The sequence below is a fragment of the Fringilla coelebs genome (assembly GCF_963513975.1).
Source record: "Fringilla coelebs genome assembly, chromosome: 4".
Classification (NCBI taxonomy): Eukaryota; Metazoa; Chordata; class Aves; order Passeriformes; family Fringillidae; genus Fringilla; species Fringilla coelebs.
The window spans coordinates 32,840,887-32,858,621 of NC_140032.1; the positions used below are offsets into that span (position 1 = coordinate 32,840,887).

Consider the following 17,735-nt stretch of genomic DNA (forward strand, 5'->3'; position numbering starts at 1 on the left):
TCTTCTGAGGAACCTGCAAGATTTGAATTATTTTAAGTTTTAAATATCTTTTCAGTTAATTCTCCTAAGTTTTAACAGCCTTTTACTGAACTGAACTTGAACTGAAGCTGCAGTTCAGCTACTCTAGTACACTTCACAAAGTCAAGCCTTTGAAATCTATGGATGCTTTCTTCTCTGCTACTGCACCTTATGCCAGCAAGTACAGATGAAAAGTCATTAAATACAAGACAGAGGGTTATGAGCAAAAAATATTTTTTTAAATATGAGACTTATGTCTGACCTGCTTCCCCCAAACCAATTTTGTCTCTGTGGCAACAGCCACAGGTGTGACAAAACATTTAGGATTTTTCTAAAAAAAAGTTTATATACTGAAAATGTCACTTTTCATAAAAACATCATCTTTTATTCTTAAGCAGTTTTCAAAAGTGCAGAACATGTTTACAGGAAAACAAGTCTTGTGGCTGTAAAGCTTCATCAGATAATACATTACAGACCCTCCCCACAGTGAGCACAGCCAAAAGTTGCACAGTGTAAGAGAGGACACATATCTCTTAACTCACCTGGTGTGGCAGTGCTTTGGGAAGGGGCAAGTCCATCTTCTGAAGTCGAGTCTAGAATACTCTGGTATGATAATCACTAAGTCTCTTGCAGGTTCTCTACACAAAATCATCCAGAAGAACCATTTACTACAAATATTTTAATTGTGTAAGAGAGGAAAGACTCAAAGTTACTCTTACCTTCTATTACTGCATAAATAATGTAATCATACTGTAGATGAATTTGCCATGCTAGTGGTGCATGCTATCATTAGATTGCAGATTACTGCACTGAAAATCATAGCCAAAGTGTATATTTTTATTTAGAAAAATCTCAATTGTCTGTTTCCATATCACTTAATCTGTTATTCAACATTTCCAAGTTTTACGAAATTAATACAAATACTTCTTCACTTATGCAGAAATTCTGATGATCTGATACTCAGAAATACAAAATCATGTAGCATACTTTAAAGCCCTCTCAGAAGCCAGGTAGTTGTGACATTATCTCCTGTGTCCCAGCTCTACTGGTTAACTTATATAACTCACTGTGTTCAACTGACAGCTGTTTGTTATCTCAATATTTCACCCTCGGGGAAAAAACATATTTAGGGTTTTTTTAATAGCCTTTACCACCTATCTGTAGTATTTGAGTATGCTGTTATCTGTCACAGGATAAAAGCTCGTGATCCATTTGAACATCAGCATACAATTTATCCAGTTTATGAAGAAGTACATTATACTGTGATCATCAAACTCCAGCTGCTGGAGGAAAAGGCAAAAGCAATCCGACCTGCAGGCATGTAAAACTGACTATACTGTCACTGCTTCTTTATCCAGTAATTGGTGGAATGTTACCATTAAACATTTTCATTGCAAAGTTTCTACATAGGCAGTAATGCAGGAATGCAGTGGGCTGCAACTCTTGTACATTTTTGAACGGAAGTAGTACATACCTAATTTTGGTATTATCTTGGTTTTATTTGAGAAATTATGGGTGGTTTTTTCCTTTTAAATAGAATACTGAGGACTTGAGGAATTATTGAGGATTTTGCTATCTGATGAGGTCTAAAAGAGCGTTGGAATAATTTTGTCTGCCCAGCAGCAGCTGACAGGCTAGGGAGTATGCAAACCACCCCCTCTGCCCTGCCTTGTGCCTGCATGCAGGGCAGGATTGATGATCCTGGTTACCAATCCCTTCCCTGTGTGTCAACCACCAGGCTATCCAGGCTATTTTAATAGATCCAATAAAGCATTCCTCCGACAATTAAAGGCATTCTTCAAGGCCTGAAAAAACACATAGCCCAGAGAGGATCGGGTCAAAAATAGTCAAAGAACAAGAAAATTGAACTAACTAAATAGCAGTACCAGATAATCTTCATGTGAATAGAAATTTAGGGACTTGTTGTTGATAACCACAGTTCTGTTTACTCTAGGCTTTTAATGTCCTTTTATATTCATTCCCACCACTGATAACCTATGCACTGTTAATCTTAAACAACAAGAAAGCAGTATCTCCACACAAGTCTGAGACCCTGCTTCTGTAGCCCAACTGAAGTATCTGTAGGCAAATGAATTCACAACCTCCATCCATTTCCCTCCCCTCTCCATTAAAAACAAATGAGAAAAAAACAACTGAAACCAACCAAAATATACACACAAACCCCCCAAATCAACAAAAAAACCAAACCAAACAAACAAACAAAAAACCAACCAACCAAAAAACAAAAAGAAAAACCCAAAAGACCACAACCCAAGAGCAACTAAGCAAACCCCCAAACAAAAAAATCCCAACCCAGTACTGTTCCTCCACTGCCAGCAAATGCAACTACTGTGACAACCTAATGTTGTCCCTATCTGGGCTGTTGTTTCCCAGTTGAACCTTGCTGTATTCCTTACTGGGAGGTTACAGTCACAAGTAAATGGCAGTCTTTCCCCCAGAAGTATGAAAAAAGTTTAAACTTGTCAGATTTTTATTCATACTGCATACGCATTCAATCTGCCACCCACAAAAATCTCTGAGGCCTCACTGATACCCATAAAGGGGCAAAATGAAGTTTGGGGTGGCATCTACAAGCCTTCCATTTCCTAGCCTGACTGGTGACCTAAATAAAACTTTTCAGTATTAGGTTTCTACAAGATGTAATTTATACTATGGCTGTCAGGAGTTAAGATAGTAGTTGCCATGGAGCTTTAATCTTTTTTTAGACTTTAGTCAAAGGGAGCTGAAAATCAGTATGCTGGGTAGAACCCTGCTCAATAGAATTGTATTCAAATTGGGGCAGGATTTAATCCTAATTTTTCTGCTGAACATTACTATCAAAGGTTCTAGAATCATTCTATTTTCTTCTCTTTTGAGATTCTTAAATCACACTACATTCAACCCAAGAAGTACTTGAGTTGCTTCCCCTCTATTCCTTCAACTATCAACTGTAACTTTCTTCTAATCTTCATGTGCACAGCTAATGTCACTGTAGTGAAATTCATTCACCGGTTCTTTCATTTTTAGTGAGGCATTCTGTAAGTATATGAAAGCAAAGCTTTAGGGAGGATTTTATTTTTTCTATGCACAGACTAATCTCTACAGTGGAAAACAGGCCTTTGAAACAGAAATTACAGTTTGAATCTGTGTCTATGCTACTTATAACTTCCTTAATGTATATTTAAGAAAAAACCCCAAAAGCATACAATGCATGAAGTGCATCTCTGAGCAGTACAAAACTGGCCATGCTATAGCCAGTAATGCTCTGCTGGAACACAGCTGCAGCAGAACAGAAATGCAATTCAGTTTAATACTTGCAGTTAAAACATACACTTAAAACTGAACTTGCCCTATATGAGGTAAATTAAAAGAATGCAGATCTAGATGAAAAAAATTAAGAATTTGTTAAAATGAGCTTTTAGAACTCTTACCCACCAAAAAAAAGAAAGGATTCAGATACAATCTTAACTTGACCTTGAAACTTGAATTAAAAAAGGAAATGGCAGCTTCGCTTAATGAAAAATTTCCTAGAATTTTCACTAAATACAACTGTTTATTGCCCAGCTGTAGTGGCACTGCATAATCCTCAAGCTGTTCCAAAGACTGCAGAGTAATCAGAAACTTGTCACAGGAGAGAATTTCAAACTCCTTTCAGCTCTTTCATGGCATGTATTATAAAAGAGGCATGATAGCAGCAAAAAAAAAAACAACCAAAACATCCTTTCCCTTCTACAGTAAGTGAGGGACTTGAACACTTGGACATTAACATTTGTTTCTACCACTGATAGCCTTAACTAACTAGCATTGGACAGAAAAACAGTTGTGGGTTTGAGTGAAAGCCCTGCTCACCAACTTCAGAGGATCTAATGCAAAGATCTGTGGTGTATTTTTCAGTCTGAGGTGTCCATGTCAAAGACTTGCAAAGCTACTGGAAATGAGACCTCTTAACAAAAGAAATATATATGCAGATAAGAGGGAGAAAGAAGTCCAAGCCCTTAACTTGCTGGTGTGGCCAAACAGCTCATGTGAATTCAGACAAACCATAGTAGTTTCCTTAAAGCTGAAGTTATAGACTTTTAAATGAAGAGTCTTCAAAGTTAGGAAATGCCATCTTCTTTATAAAGGCCCATCTCAGCTCTAAAAGGATCCAAACCAAAATCCTTATATAAATTCAGGGAAGAAAGGGGCATTTCCCTTACTTTATTCTGAACCACTTTCAAGACCTGTCAGTATCACATTAACTCATCAACACTAACTAATCCAGAAATGGTAAAGTTTGGCAGTGAAATACAGTTAAAACTAGTTTAAAAACAGAAGTATTGTCATAGTGCTGCAGATATCAAGATGGCCTTACAATATAAATGGCAAGTATTAAATTGCTTGTTTTGCTTTCAAAACAGTGTGCTTTCTCTTATCTTTTGCTTTAAGGCTTATTTCATCAAAATTAATCAAAGCAGTCTACAGGATGGTGGTCAAGAAACATTCTTGCTCCAATAAAATTTCTTTTAAATAGCTTATTGGGGACATTTTGCTGCTGATGAACTTGCATTACTTCAAAACTGAAAGGCAAAAAGAAAGAACTTAGAAATGCACCATTTTTTCAAAAGCTACAAGAAAACAAGATGTAACTAGGCTGAATTAGGATGCAGCATTGATTTTCAAAAGAGAAGGCAGTTACCTGTGTAAACACATATACTACAAAGTATGCCTTGCCCTGATTAATTTTTTTTTTTTTTTACAAGATAGACTTACTTCATGAGACTCAATACATATCTTGAAGATGAACTGGTTTAAAAGTCTTTACTTTTCATTTTAACTTCACTAGCGAGGTTCATCCCAGAAAAGTAATTCAACATTAAGAAGCAACTTAAGAATTCTCTACTTACCTTTCTGATTTCCTACTAGCATCTTATGTGCATCTTCTATGGGAATGGATAGAAGCCCATAAAATTTAGATTTGGTTAAAAAAAGTGGTGAAAGGCTAGATACCAGATAACATCAGATCTTTTCTCATATATGTCTTAACAAATTAGCTAGAGCATTTAAAAGAAGCAATTGCAGAAGCACTCAGTGTATTTGAGGCATACTGCTAATTTGCAATATAAACAGAACTATTCTTACACTTGAGCAATTTCATACATTAAGCCAAGCAAGTGCTATTTCTCCAGCACTGTCTTCCCTGGAAGCCTTGAGAATTCCTATTCACTACTAAAAAGGTCATTAGAATAAAAGAAAGCATCCCTGCATTAAAGATATTTATCTGGACCACTTTCAAAATCTAAAATTTCTTTTCTGTATCACCCCATCACACACCTCCTACTTCAGCAATTATTTCACATGAATTATGTAAGGCTCCCAGATTTCCCCTCTGCATTGGAAAGAGGTATTCTTGATTTATCCAGTACAAATTCAAGCAATACCTTTCCAGATAATTTTTAATAGTTACATTTTCACTTGTACTTTGTTCTGCAACTTCAATGCTTACTTAAGCAATGTCTGTTTTTTAATACTAGGGAGCATATCCATTTTAGGTAAACATTAGATGTTCATATAATCCTCAACCCCAGGCTTCCAGTCGATCTTCTCAAGAAGGAAATTTGAGAATCCTTAAGCCTTAACAAATAAAAAAGGAGTGAAATGTTCAGAAGACAATTTACTGCCACTTATCTCCAACAGCACGTCTGATCATTCTCCATCAATAGCCATGATCCAGCCCCTCAAGACTATTTTTGCAACCTGATATCAGCCAGTAGGCCTGAAGCAAGGTAGGGATAAGGTTTACCCTCTATCCTATCCCACTGATGGTCAGAGTCCTTACAGGAGTTTCCTGCAGGAGCTGTTTACTTACTGTGGTAGAGGTCTCCCTGCTGGAGCACTACTCCACTTCATAAACCTACAATTTTAGAGCAAAAATTCAAACCTTTGCCTTTCCACTTCCCTGGTACATGCTAACTACTTGCAAATGCTCAATCCTGCTAAGGAATCAGATTATACCTGAGGAAACAGGCTTGGTATGTTACTTACCTTACGGTACTGAGCATGCTGTGCTTCAATTTGTGCCTTGTGGTCTGACAGCACCGAGGCTTTGTGCCCTGCATGGCACACTCCACCCTCAAGCCCCAGCTGGCACAGCCCTCTAGTGGAGGAGTTCTGATGGCATTCATCCATCCCAGCTCACTTTTATCATCTGCCTGCCTTCTGGGCTGCTCCCAACTGAGCACACCTGCCTTCTAATCGGGCTTGGCCAGAGCTGGTGTCACTCTTCCCCTGTACTGTAAAGGGAAACCTTAGCAGCAAGGGACAGAGACCTACAGGGACTTCTGAGCACTTGCAGCCCACCCTCAGGTAACCCCACAGCCAGCCCTGCAGAGCTGCTGCCTGCGTTGCCAAGCCCACCCTAATTCCAGTCTCAAAAGCATTGGTGAGCAGGAACCCTAGGGCTGAGCTTTGGTACCCCACTCACTTCTCCATTAGCATCTCCCATTGCAAAGAAGCAGCAACAGCTGTTTTCATCTTTTTTTTTTTTACCTCCTTTAAGACATGGGGGTGAGGAAGTTCACTTTTAACTACCACCCAAGTAGTGCTTACATACTACCAGCATACTTCAGGACAACACTCTTACATCACCTGTCAGAAACCTGCTGGAATTTGTCTATTGGCTCTGTGCCATGCATGCTTATGTTTTGTTTTTTTAGTTGTCTATCAACTTTTTATTGAAAGCTTTTGCCTTCAGGCTTTTGAGGTAGTTGCCCAAGTCCAAGAACTTTGGTGCTGTGCCTAAACCCAGGTTTGGCCACATGCACACACAAATCCTACCTTAAAGGAGAGCAAAGTTTACACCCCAGAGAATACCAGTCATGATTCAGCTCTCTACAGATGGATTATAATGAAGATTCCATTACATTTCCAGTTCCTGTTCCCTGAAATGTTAATATCCCCTCCTCTCAAGGGATCCTTCTACCACTTCAAGGCTTATAGAGAGTTCATGTAAATGATAAAGACCACATCAAGATGCTTGACAAAACCTATTATCAAAAACTGAGTATACACCATAATTATATCATACCCAAACACTGACTCCCAAGTATAGTCACAAAGACAAGAGTTTAATGTTGGCAAAAAAGAAAAATTTAAGTTAGTGGTATTTTCTTCCTTGCAATAACATACTGATCATATGAAAGTCACTGGAGAGGTTGGCTTATAGCTCGGAAGACTTTTACAGTTACAGCTGAATTCAAAACCCTTAACTCCAAACGCGTGATATTAACACAAAAACTGAAAATGTAAAACTTGGGATAACCAATAAACTCAGTTGTTAAGATGCTAGCAAAGATATGAGGCCTTTCAACCCCTTTACCATAACATGAGAAGTTCTTCAGTATCTTTCCCACCACCACTATTTCAGGATTCACAAGGTTCTTTAAAATACTAACGGGGTAAATTGAAACCAAGCGCCATCTGCTTGTAATGTCTTCTGTGAAAGGTCTGAAGCCACCCTGTTTCAATTATTTGGTTATTCAGTGCAGAAAGTTAAAGATCACAGAAGGTGTAACAGTTTTTAATATTAATATTATAGATTAAAAATTATTGCATAGTCTTATGCATTTCCTAAAACAATGTTCTGTGGAAATGAAACATTTTAATATAAAAGGAGCAACTCTTTAAAACATAAATTGTTTTCACTACCTCGATCTCCTATCTTTTTTTGATTTGTCAGTACATTTGTCCATCGTTTTCTCATTGTCTCCTCTGCACTTGGGGCAATACCATTTCCCCTTTGGTTTGTAGGTGAGTCCAACACAGGAAAAGTGGAACCACTCAATAGGGCACTGTTCATTGTCACATCCTATCATTTCGCCATAAGACACTTGGTTGCATAAGCAGTAAGTCGGTTCATTGGGATCAATTGCAAATTCTACAGGTGAAACCTCTCTCTCCTGTTTGGCTTTGGAGCGTTTTTTCTTCTTGGAAGATTTTGATCTTTTCTCTTTAGGTGGCTGGTCATCGCAGTCATCGATACCATTGGCTATGTGGCACAGGTCGCGGCTTTCGCTGGTTCGCTGGCGACGAGGCCTACGCGACGATCTCTCTGGCTGGCAGGACTCCATCTTGGCCTTTTCTAGAGGCTTTTCGTTCTCAGACAGATCTTGAAAACACTGAGAGTGTGTTTCCATTTGACGGGCTCTGTTCTCTACCAGTTCTAGCATCTGAGTAACTATCTGAATTTTTTCATCTCCAAGTTCTTGACTGTTGATTAATGCACGCTGAAGATGCTGCTGCAAGCGTTTCTTCTGAACAGGATCGTTCTCTGCCTTGTATTTTTCATAGACATCATCTATTTCTTTTAATGCTTCTATAAAATAAAAATAATCATAGGAATAATTACACAAGATGGAACATGCTCAAGAAAATAGAAATATATTTCTAACTGATGAGAAATAGTACAAATCTTAATTATAGTATACCCTAGTGGGTAAGACTGAATATATCATTCAAGTCCATGTGGTCATCAAATCAGTGTTTAAGGTCACAATCTGTTGCAAGAAAATATTCTCATGTTCTAAGAAAGAGCAAGCTTATTTTAGCCACTGGAAAAAGAAAGGATAACACACAAGAGGGAAGATGATAGTTGTTAAAGCATGGATAATCCAGATCCTCCTTCCATCTGAAACAGGAGGAGTTTCTCTTAAGAGAGGGTCCTTACCACAATAATTCCAAAACTCTGCCAGCAAACCAAAGCAATCCCTTATTTTATCACACGAAGAATCCTGAAATTCATAGAATTGTCATGTATCGTGATATATAACATCCCAGAATTAGCTTATCCAGGTCCTCTGCCTTCCCCTCTTATTCATCTCAAGGTCTGGCATTACATTTTCAAGTAGACACAGTTATAAAAGGAATATGACAACTGAAGTTACATAATGGCAAATTTACAATCATTATGAAAATCAACTTACACCCCTCAAAATACTTTCCCTATTGCCAAAACAAATTACAGCAAGCTGCATTTTAAATCAGGGTTGAACTTTTCAGAATAGGTGACCTTCTCTTTAGTGCATCATAGGATATTTTTAAGCAACTAGTAAATGAATGGCTCACAGTTTGATTTCCAAGCTTTCCCTCTTCCAAGTCACGCAAAATAACTGCATGAGTTGCTGTGAATCTTTCACTAAATTTAGTTCTAAGAAGCAAGTTGAATGAACCCAAATAGGACATCAATAAATGTCTTGTAAATCAGTCTTAAGTCTGTACTCTGCTGTTCTATATTGCTGGATTTTAAAATTACTTTTTCCAAGCCAAATGTTACACTAGATCTACACATAAATGACAGAGAAACTCCAAACAGAGAAGGAAATAATTAGAAGAGCTGGCAGTGAAACTTGATGTTAGGTACAGTATTGGTTCAGTCGGAACTTAGGGTTTGATTCGAACAGGTAAGAGAGTCTATAAATGGTACAAAACTATTTACTTCTAAAGCAGAAGCTATGCAGTACAATCTACCTCTTTCTAAAGACCTGAATTCAAAGAATTTGCTTTCATTTTAAAAGAATTTGTCTGCACTGTTGTGAAATGATTCACGCTTGTTACCTCAACATCATTCCTAGTGATATTTTTTTTCCTGCTGATATCTTGGAACAGTAGCTTAAGTGTGAACAACTGCTTTTTACTATAAATTCTGAAATCTATCAACAGGAGCCAACTGCATTTTGTTCTGTTCCAAACTTTCACTAAGGTAATATAAAAATCACTTCTCTGGCCTGTCCAGTAACTCAACTTATATTTTCTGTATTTTAATATCAGCATTCCAGCTACCATTTAAACCATAAGCTTTGTTTCCCTGCACCTTCAGCTGCATCAATTGCCTGTTGCCCTGACAAAAGACATAAAATGTAAAAAAAAAAAATCTTACTCTCAGCTCCTGAAAAGCATGGAGTAGGGTACTGTGTATGCTGTTGAACAAGAAAGGCATAACCAGAGTACAATATTGTACAACCACACTATCTCCCACCCAGACTTCTTTTTTTGGAGGCAGAAGTGTAGGCTCAGATAGATGAGATAGATTTCCTACATTCGAAGTGCCCTACACAGAACCATTCACAAACAATAGCTGTTCACTCGTTCATACTGTGACAGAGAAAAACATTCATCCTACATCGGTTATTGCCTGGATGCAGCCTGGGAGGATATGCTGAGCTTTACATGGATCAACATCCAAAGAGAGCAAAGAAGTTTTGGACTGACAGAGATGGGAGTTTAGCAAACTTCTTGTTATTCCCCTAAGATTAGACAAGGCATTCATATACCCTAATAAACAGCTCTGAAACCTCAGTTAAAAAAAAAAAACCACAAACAAAAAAACCCAACCAAAAAAAAAAAAAAAAAGAAAACGCTCCAACCCAAGCCAGGACCAAGTGTTCATTACAGATAATCTGATTAAGTTTGGTGGAGCTAATAAAAGCTAAAACGATTTGTTTTCTACGCACAAGAGCGACTTTTTCCCTCCTCCGCAGTCCATCACTGCCTTTTAAAATTAGCTGAAATAATACGGCATTGCTTTTACATTTTCAGGCTTGGGTCTAAAATATTTTTATCCCATTTTTAGAGTTTTAAAGATTTTTTTCTTTTTTAAACAGTTAAAGGCTTTGATTAAAACTAGAAGCAAGTTTCTTATATGACCGACTACTGGTGGCTGGATAAAAAGACAGTAATAAACAGCCTAAAGAAAATATTTAACCTTTTAAAGTCTGAGGATTGCTGGCCAGTCACCATGGATCAGGAGGTAAAGAGCCAGCCTTGACTTGGAATTCAAAATGCTGCAGGCAAGCCTGTGCCATTTAAACTTTAAAATCCCAGGCAACTTACAAAAGCCTGTTCTTATGTGTTTTCTGGGGTAATTAGAAAGATAATTGAAAGAATCCCTTCACAACAGCTGTCTCCTGAGGTGGCCCTTCGTCTAAGAGGCCTTGCCGGTCCCCGTGGTCCCCTCCGGCCCACGCCGAAGGAGGGAGATGCGGCTCCAGTGCCGACTGCTCGGGATCGAACTCCTGCCTCATGGCAGGGGCCGGCGGGCAGCTGCCGGGCAGCGCCGTGCCCCGCAAACTCCGCGGGGCACAAGGTCTTTCATCGGCACTGAACCTGCCTCCCGAAGGAGCCTTTGGATGAGGTTTAGGGCAACTTCCTGCTCCACAGCCTCCCTTCACGACCCAAGGGAACGCTGCCGACGCTTTATGTATCCCCGCCCCCACCGTGCGTGCGGTCTACCGTGGGACGGGCGCTGGGCTCCGCCGGGACGCCGCCCCCCGGCTCCACACGGCGGGAGGAGCCGCGGGGAGGCCGATTTCCGGACCCCACCTCCAGCGGCAGCGCCGCCGGTTCGGGCACCAGGGCTGCCCGGCGGGGCGGAAGCGACCCCAAACGGCGGAGCCGGGGCCTAGCGCCGGGCAGCGCGGCCCCGCCGGCCCCGAGGCGGGGCGGCCTTCCCCGGGACCGACCGGGCGCCGGGAGCCCCGCGCCCCGCAAGCTCAGCCCCGCGGGGCCCCAGCAGGCTTTCACCCCGGCCCCGGCTCCTCCGCGCCGGGCGCATGTGCGGCGGGCGGAGGCCGTCCCCTTTCCCCTCTTTCCCCGCCGCCCGGTGCCCCGCGGCGGCGCCCACCTTGGCACTGCGTGTCCATCTCCCGCAGCAGCGAGGCGTTGCGCTGGATGTCCAGCGGCAAAGACTCCACGCACTCCAGGTAGTCCTGCACGTATAGCGAGAGCAGCCGGGCCCGCTCCCCGCCCGGCGCCGCCGGCCCCGCCACCAGCTGTGGCCCCGCCAGCATCATCCCCCCGCGCCAGCAGCACATCCGCCGCCGCCGCCGCGCCGCCCGCACCGGGCGCGGGGTCCTTGCGGCGGCCCCGCTCCCTTCTCCGTCTTCTTCTCCCCCTTCTGCCGCCGCCCCGCTGCCCTGGGGCGGCCGCGCCCGGGGGGCGCTGAGCGCTCGCCGGGCCGGGCGGGTGCGACCGCCCCTCCGCGGGGTCCCGCGGGTCGCGCGCCCCTTCCCGCGGTGCCGCTGCCGGAGCAAAACCCCCGCTCGGCGCCCCCGCCCCTGCCCAGAGCGCGCATGCGCGAGGCCCTGCCCTTATAAGGCGCGGCCGGCGGCGCTGCCAGGGGTTCGCATTCTCCCGCCTTCCCCAGGCGCGCGCTCCCATTGGCCCGGCGCGCGGCGAGGGGCGGGAGCGCGCGCGGGGGGCGGAGCCTGCCATAAAGGCGCCCGGAGCCGCCGCCGCTTCCGCGCCCCGGCGGAGCCGCCACCCGCGCGGGGAGCTCCGCGGGCAGCGCGGACCGCTCCTGCCCGCAGTAAGAGCCACCTCATCTGTCTCTAACGAAGAGCAAAGAGGATTTGAGATGAGCTATTATTTAGGGAAGCTGAGTGACGTTTTTATCCTGAGAAAACATTTCAAGAGTATTTTAAATAAGGTGTCAACGAACTTTGGCCTTTTAAACGCCACTCGCCAAACAGCAAATCTCCAAAATTTGACAGAGAATCCTGTCTTTCCCATGCCCGTTGCAGAATTTTTATCAAATCTTGGCCACAACAATTATAGTAGGAAACAAAAGCTAAATTATACTTTTTGACTATTACTAAAATGTCAAGATTTCATCTCCACTTCTCTTTGAGACATTTTTCAGGTCTTTACTACATGAATAATAATTGGTAAGCATGAGGAAAGGAAACTTAATTTTGCTGAGTTTTGAAACACCCTGAGGAGACCTGTGTACTTTGCATTGTTTCATTTATATTTTGGGCATCCAAAAAGATATCAGGGGAAAATGCATATGGTAAATGTAGCAAAAAAACAACCAAACGAAAACCAAGGAGATGACTGAATTCAGGAATAAAATTGAAGTAAATTCAAATCCCCTGACTGCCTTCTGTCTTATATTCCTACCTCTAGCTGAGTAGCCCGCACTAAAAGAGTACCCATACTAATCTTGTAGATAGCATTTCAGGATGGCATGATCTGGAGTAGTGGCGAAGCAGCAGCACAAGTTGCTCAGAGAAGTTGCATAATCTCCATCCTTGGATATTTTTCGAGCCTCCCTGGATAAGGCCTGACACAACCTGATCTGCCTGTGAAGCTGGCTCTGCTTTGGTGGCCTCCCGAGGATCCCATCTAGACTCCTTTTTCCTGGGATTCTGTGTCTATGTGGTCTGCACCGAACAGCAACATGGCTAGTTCTACAAGAAAATGAGTATCTCACGTGATGGCAGTCTGCAAGTGTTATTAAGACCCTAGTTCACAGAACTATTTAAACATTCCTAACTTCCAAGTCACACAGCTGCTAGGCAGGTGTTCTACATGGCAGGGATTTTCATATGTCTATGTCCAAGCTGTTGAGTAATTGTAGCTGCAGTCAGTCAGCTTTACCCAAGTCAGCAATGTGTTGGCAAGCTCATAAAAATGAATGAAAACAAAGTTGTAGACAGTACTTTCAAAACATCCTTCACTACACTGATGTCACTCTGGCCAAAAAAACAGGAAGTCTGCAATTCTGCGTGTTCATGTTCTTAAGAGGGCGCCTTCATCTTAAAATGAACAGTTTTAGTTTACAGTGTAACACCTGTAAAACCAACTGCTAGGGTTTTTTTTTTTTTCCTTTTTTTTTTTTTTGTGCACTGTTACAGCTCAGGTTAATGAAGCCTCAGACAATTTTTTGCTATTTGTCTCATTTTTGCACAAATAAATTTAGAAAGTGGCAATAACCTGGTTACCTTGGCTTCCATTGGGACTAACTCACTGAAACTTTACTGTGTAGTGGTCATTGCTGTCACTTCTGAGTAACTGAAGACTGAATATTTTGATATAATATTAACAGATAACACATAAGCCAGTGAAGAGGACCTGGATTAATATAATTGATACAATATTCTTGAGAAAGGTGTTGGCTCTTTTGAGGGGTTGTGTTTCTGCTTATAGTCAGTTTGAATAGGTGTAACATTCTGCCATCTCATGAAGAAATAATGCTAAGAAACAGGAGATTCCCCTACAGAGCAGAAAAAATAAAGCAAAAATATTCATTCAAAATTAACATTGTATTTAAAACTAATTGTTAATTACTGTTAAGTATGAATTTAAACCAAACATTTTGGTATAACTTTTTTTTTTCTCACAAGAAACTGTGCATGCACTGTCAGTAAAGAAATAGCCAAGAAAATAATTCATAACATTTGTTCCAAGTGGTTTCTGTTTGTCACTATGGGGGAAACAGTATCTAAGGTAGAGTAGAGAATAGCTAATGACTTCTGAATTTAAGTGTTGTCTGCTGCTGTCAAACATTAAAATAAAAAATTTAATTTTGGGGAACCTTAAGAATGCAGCAGTGGCCCTGAACCAAATTTCTCTAGGAAAAAGAAGCCTTAGCTTGCTGCATGTTTGAAGCCTCAGCTTGCTGCATGTTTGAAGCCTCAGGGGAAAGGAAAGCAAGAAGAGCTGATTGAATTATCTGCTTTGCTCGTGCCTCAAAATGGCTAGGAGCAAGCACAGGAGAATTTTGATGTATTGGGCTCAAGTTTGCAGGTTGACTGATAGCTCTGAGAACCAACTCTGTCCCTTCTTTCACGGTCTGAATGTGAGAATAATCTGGAGATAGGAACAGGCGTGACAGGGCAAACCTTGCTAATTGTAGAGATGGACAGGCAGAACGATCACACATTTCCACCAACCCTCTCTGCTAAGTGGGAAACTGTCAGCTTAAGGTTGATACACAGGGGTGTGATATTAGGGCCTATTGCATCAAACATATCTCAGTAGTTGTCCACCAAGGGTAAGTAATACAGAGAACTCCTGTGTTCAGTTTATTGAGTTTTATTTATATATCTCTAAACTAATCCCAGTTTTCAGGAAGAATACATCCCAACTGTTTTTGTTGGGATAGGTTTTTAAAGTTCCAACCAGAGTATTCCCCTTCTTTTTGTGAAAGATTTCGTAATATTACATATTTACTATGATAAAAATATTTCCAGAGATTTAATGCAACTCTTATTTTCCCCAATTAAAGTTTTGCCTCTCATCTTTCATAATCCTGATTTTAATTCCTCAAAACACAGATAATTCCTGTCCTGTTTCACATAATAATACACAAGTTGGTTAGGGTTTGGTTTGGGTTTTTGGTTTTGGTTTGGGTTTTTGTGTTGTTTGTTTGTTTTACTTTGGTGGGGGTTTTGTTTTGTTTTGTTGTTTTTTTGGTTGTCATTTTGTTGGTTTTGTTTTTTGGGTTTTTTTTTGGTTTTGATTCAGTTTGGTTTGGTTTCGGTTTGGTTTTATTTGGTTTGTTTGGTTATGTTTGGGGTTGCCTTTTTTTTTTTCTTCTTGCTTTCTATTGATAACCCATGAAGTGTTTCAGGATGTGGAAAAAGAAAAGCAGCATTATTGATGAGGACAAGTCCATAGGGGGCTGTAATTGTGAAACACCTTCTTAGCATTTAGTAGGAATGCACGAAGGATGACAACAAAGTCCTTCTTTTAAGCAAAATACCTGATTTTTGATGATATATATTTCTTGTCAGGAATGCTTCCATGGGATGAAAGGATGAAGAATTATCTGAAATACCACAAAAATAAACAGATTTTAAAAAGAATGAGTACAAGCCAGATGGACTTGTCAGATGGAGAGTCAGCTGAAAGAAGCAATAGGCCATAGCAGAGTTTTGTACAGGTGATATTCTGGGAAGAGGCTATCCTTGCCAGAGGTACTACTGTGTTTGACCAGGTAAGCTATTCTCAAAAGTTTCTCTAACATCAGGTCATCCAAAAAAGATAAATCCCTGTAATGCCAGGCATTGCCTTTTGTTTTCTTTAAATATTAGGCTTGATTTATCTGGTGGAATACAAATCATATGAATTCACTATTATTACTATTTTTCTCTTTCATTTTCACAACTGTAGAATACTTAAAAATAAGACATGGGCTGACAACAGATAATTTCAATCAGATGACAAACTAAACAGTAGATTTCATGAAAATACTGGGATGGGCTATTTTCCCTGTTAGCTTCATCCTCAACTGTACCAAAGAGGTTTCTAGTACCAAGTGACAAATATCCCACACTTACCAGGAGATGTATGTTCTTCCTCATCCACAACATCTACTCTTTCTGCCAATATGCTATAAAAGAAAATCTCTTCCTGAATCTGACTTAGTAACCAGTTGGCTTGTATTAACACGGGAAAGAGGGCAGCCACAATATCCTGCTCTATTTTTTCTTTAAGCAGATAGGTTCTCCTAATTTCACCATGAGCAGAAAAAGGGACTAAAAAGTGCAGACTAAGTATACTCCATGCTTTGTTTTGTAATAACTATTTATTTTTTTATTATGGTTCTTCACATTCAGTTTCTATACTTTAATGCCACAACAAAACGTGTTTTGAGAAATTGGTAGGTCCAAGACAAGACATGTTAAGTCACTTATATATGACTTCATTGCTTTCATGAGAGCATACTGACACATTGTCACTTTGTTTTGAGTAGAACCACACTGCTTCTTTTTGAGGCTATCAGCTCTGTTTGGAATACGCTCAGGAAATCAGCAGGAGCTGGGCACCACCAGCTTCTCACAGGTGCTATGGAGCATGCTTAGCTGGCATAGGAACTGCAGCTCCTTTGAGGAGGGGGACAGTGCTGATCAGCTGAGGGGCAGCATCTGGCCACTGCAATGATAGCACTACATGCTGTTGTTTACAACATGGATCTGTCCACTTGTGTCTCAAGTAACACTTCCTTGTCTTTGTCTCCAGGAAACTGCTTTCAGACAGTAACTCCTCTTCCTCAGCTACTGTTGTAAACAGAAATGATGAGTGGGTTTGGTTTCCAGCTCTAGAACCAATCACTGTTTGAAAAACCTCAGGAGGGTGCAGATGAAGTTCAGGGAAGTCAAGTTAGAAATGGTAACAAGGTAACTGCATTATCATCTTTCTTGTCTTACCTCTGCCCTGAAACCTGCTCCTGTTTCATTCTAGTAAGTGGTTGAATCCACATGAATTTAAGGGAAAAGAACCAAGACCCTTTTGCACACAATAAAGAAAGGATTTTTTGTGTGTTCTTGCCTGAGGTCCCTACTGACATGGATGCTACATTTCTGTGATTTTGCTTCGCAGCACACGTCTGTGAAAAACACATTCTTACTTCTTCCTTTTGTGAAGAACATATTTACACAAGTGCACCTTTGCAATCAAGATTATTAAATGAGGGTAGGCAGTGCACCTGCAGAAAGTTTCAGTAGGTGATAGTTTAAGACATTCATAATACTCTCCTATATGCAGATGTTAATTTTTCTTTCCAGCTCAGGAAATAAAGGTGGGAGTCATCCAGCTACATATGTAGAGTCAGAAAGAATCTTAGTATAAATAGGTATTGCTCTAAAAATGTCTTCATTGACTGTAAGGGGAGCCCAGGTCTCTTGTCACAGAAGTCAGTGAAATGAATTCCACTCTGTATGCGAAAATGGGGAAATTACATGCCTATGACTACCATTTATAAATTTCAGAGTTCCCCTGAAAACTTGGACAGAGTTTTGGCATACGTCATTAAAACTGCAACAAACAGGAGGAAGCCTCATTTTATTTCCCTCCTAGTATGGATTTTTTTTTCTCCTTTGGAATCCGCTTATCCTAACCAAGTAAAAATTATTAATTTCTAGTGCAACTGAAAAGTCACCACAAATAGCAACAGAGAG

The 17,735-nt window shown here is 40.9% G+C and overlaps 1 protein-coding gene across 1 annotated transcript; it reads right to left on the reverse strand.

Annotated features, from left to right (window-relative positions):
- Positions 1-7,162: 7,162 nt before the first annotated feature.
- Positions 7,163-11,998, reverse strand: ING2 (inhibitor of growth family member 2). Its single transcript, XM_084204230.1, has 2 exons — positions 11,675-11,998; positions 7,163-8,371 (listed from the first exon to the last, which is right to left on the reverse strand). The coding sequence occupies exons 1-2, from the start codon at positions 11,862-11,864 to the stop codon at positions 7,701-7,703; spliced, it is 861 nt and encodes a 286-aa protein (XP_084060356.1). The 5' UTR covers positions 11,865-11,998; the 3' UTR covers positions 7,163-7,700.
- Between the last annotated feature and the right edge of the window lie 5,737 nt (positions 11,999-17,735).

Excerpts from the sequence above, each read along its gene's own strand:
- ING2 (XM_084204230.1), bottom strand. The coding sequence starts at position 11,864 with ATGTGCTGCTGGCGCGGGGGGATGATGCTGGCGGGGCCACAGCTGGTG. Across the intron at positions 8,372-11,674 it reads GATGGACACGCAGTGCCAAG|AAGCATTAAAAGAAATAGAT; the intron begins GTGGGCGCCGCC and ends TTTATTTTATAG.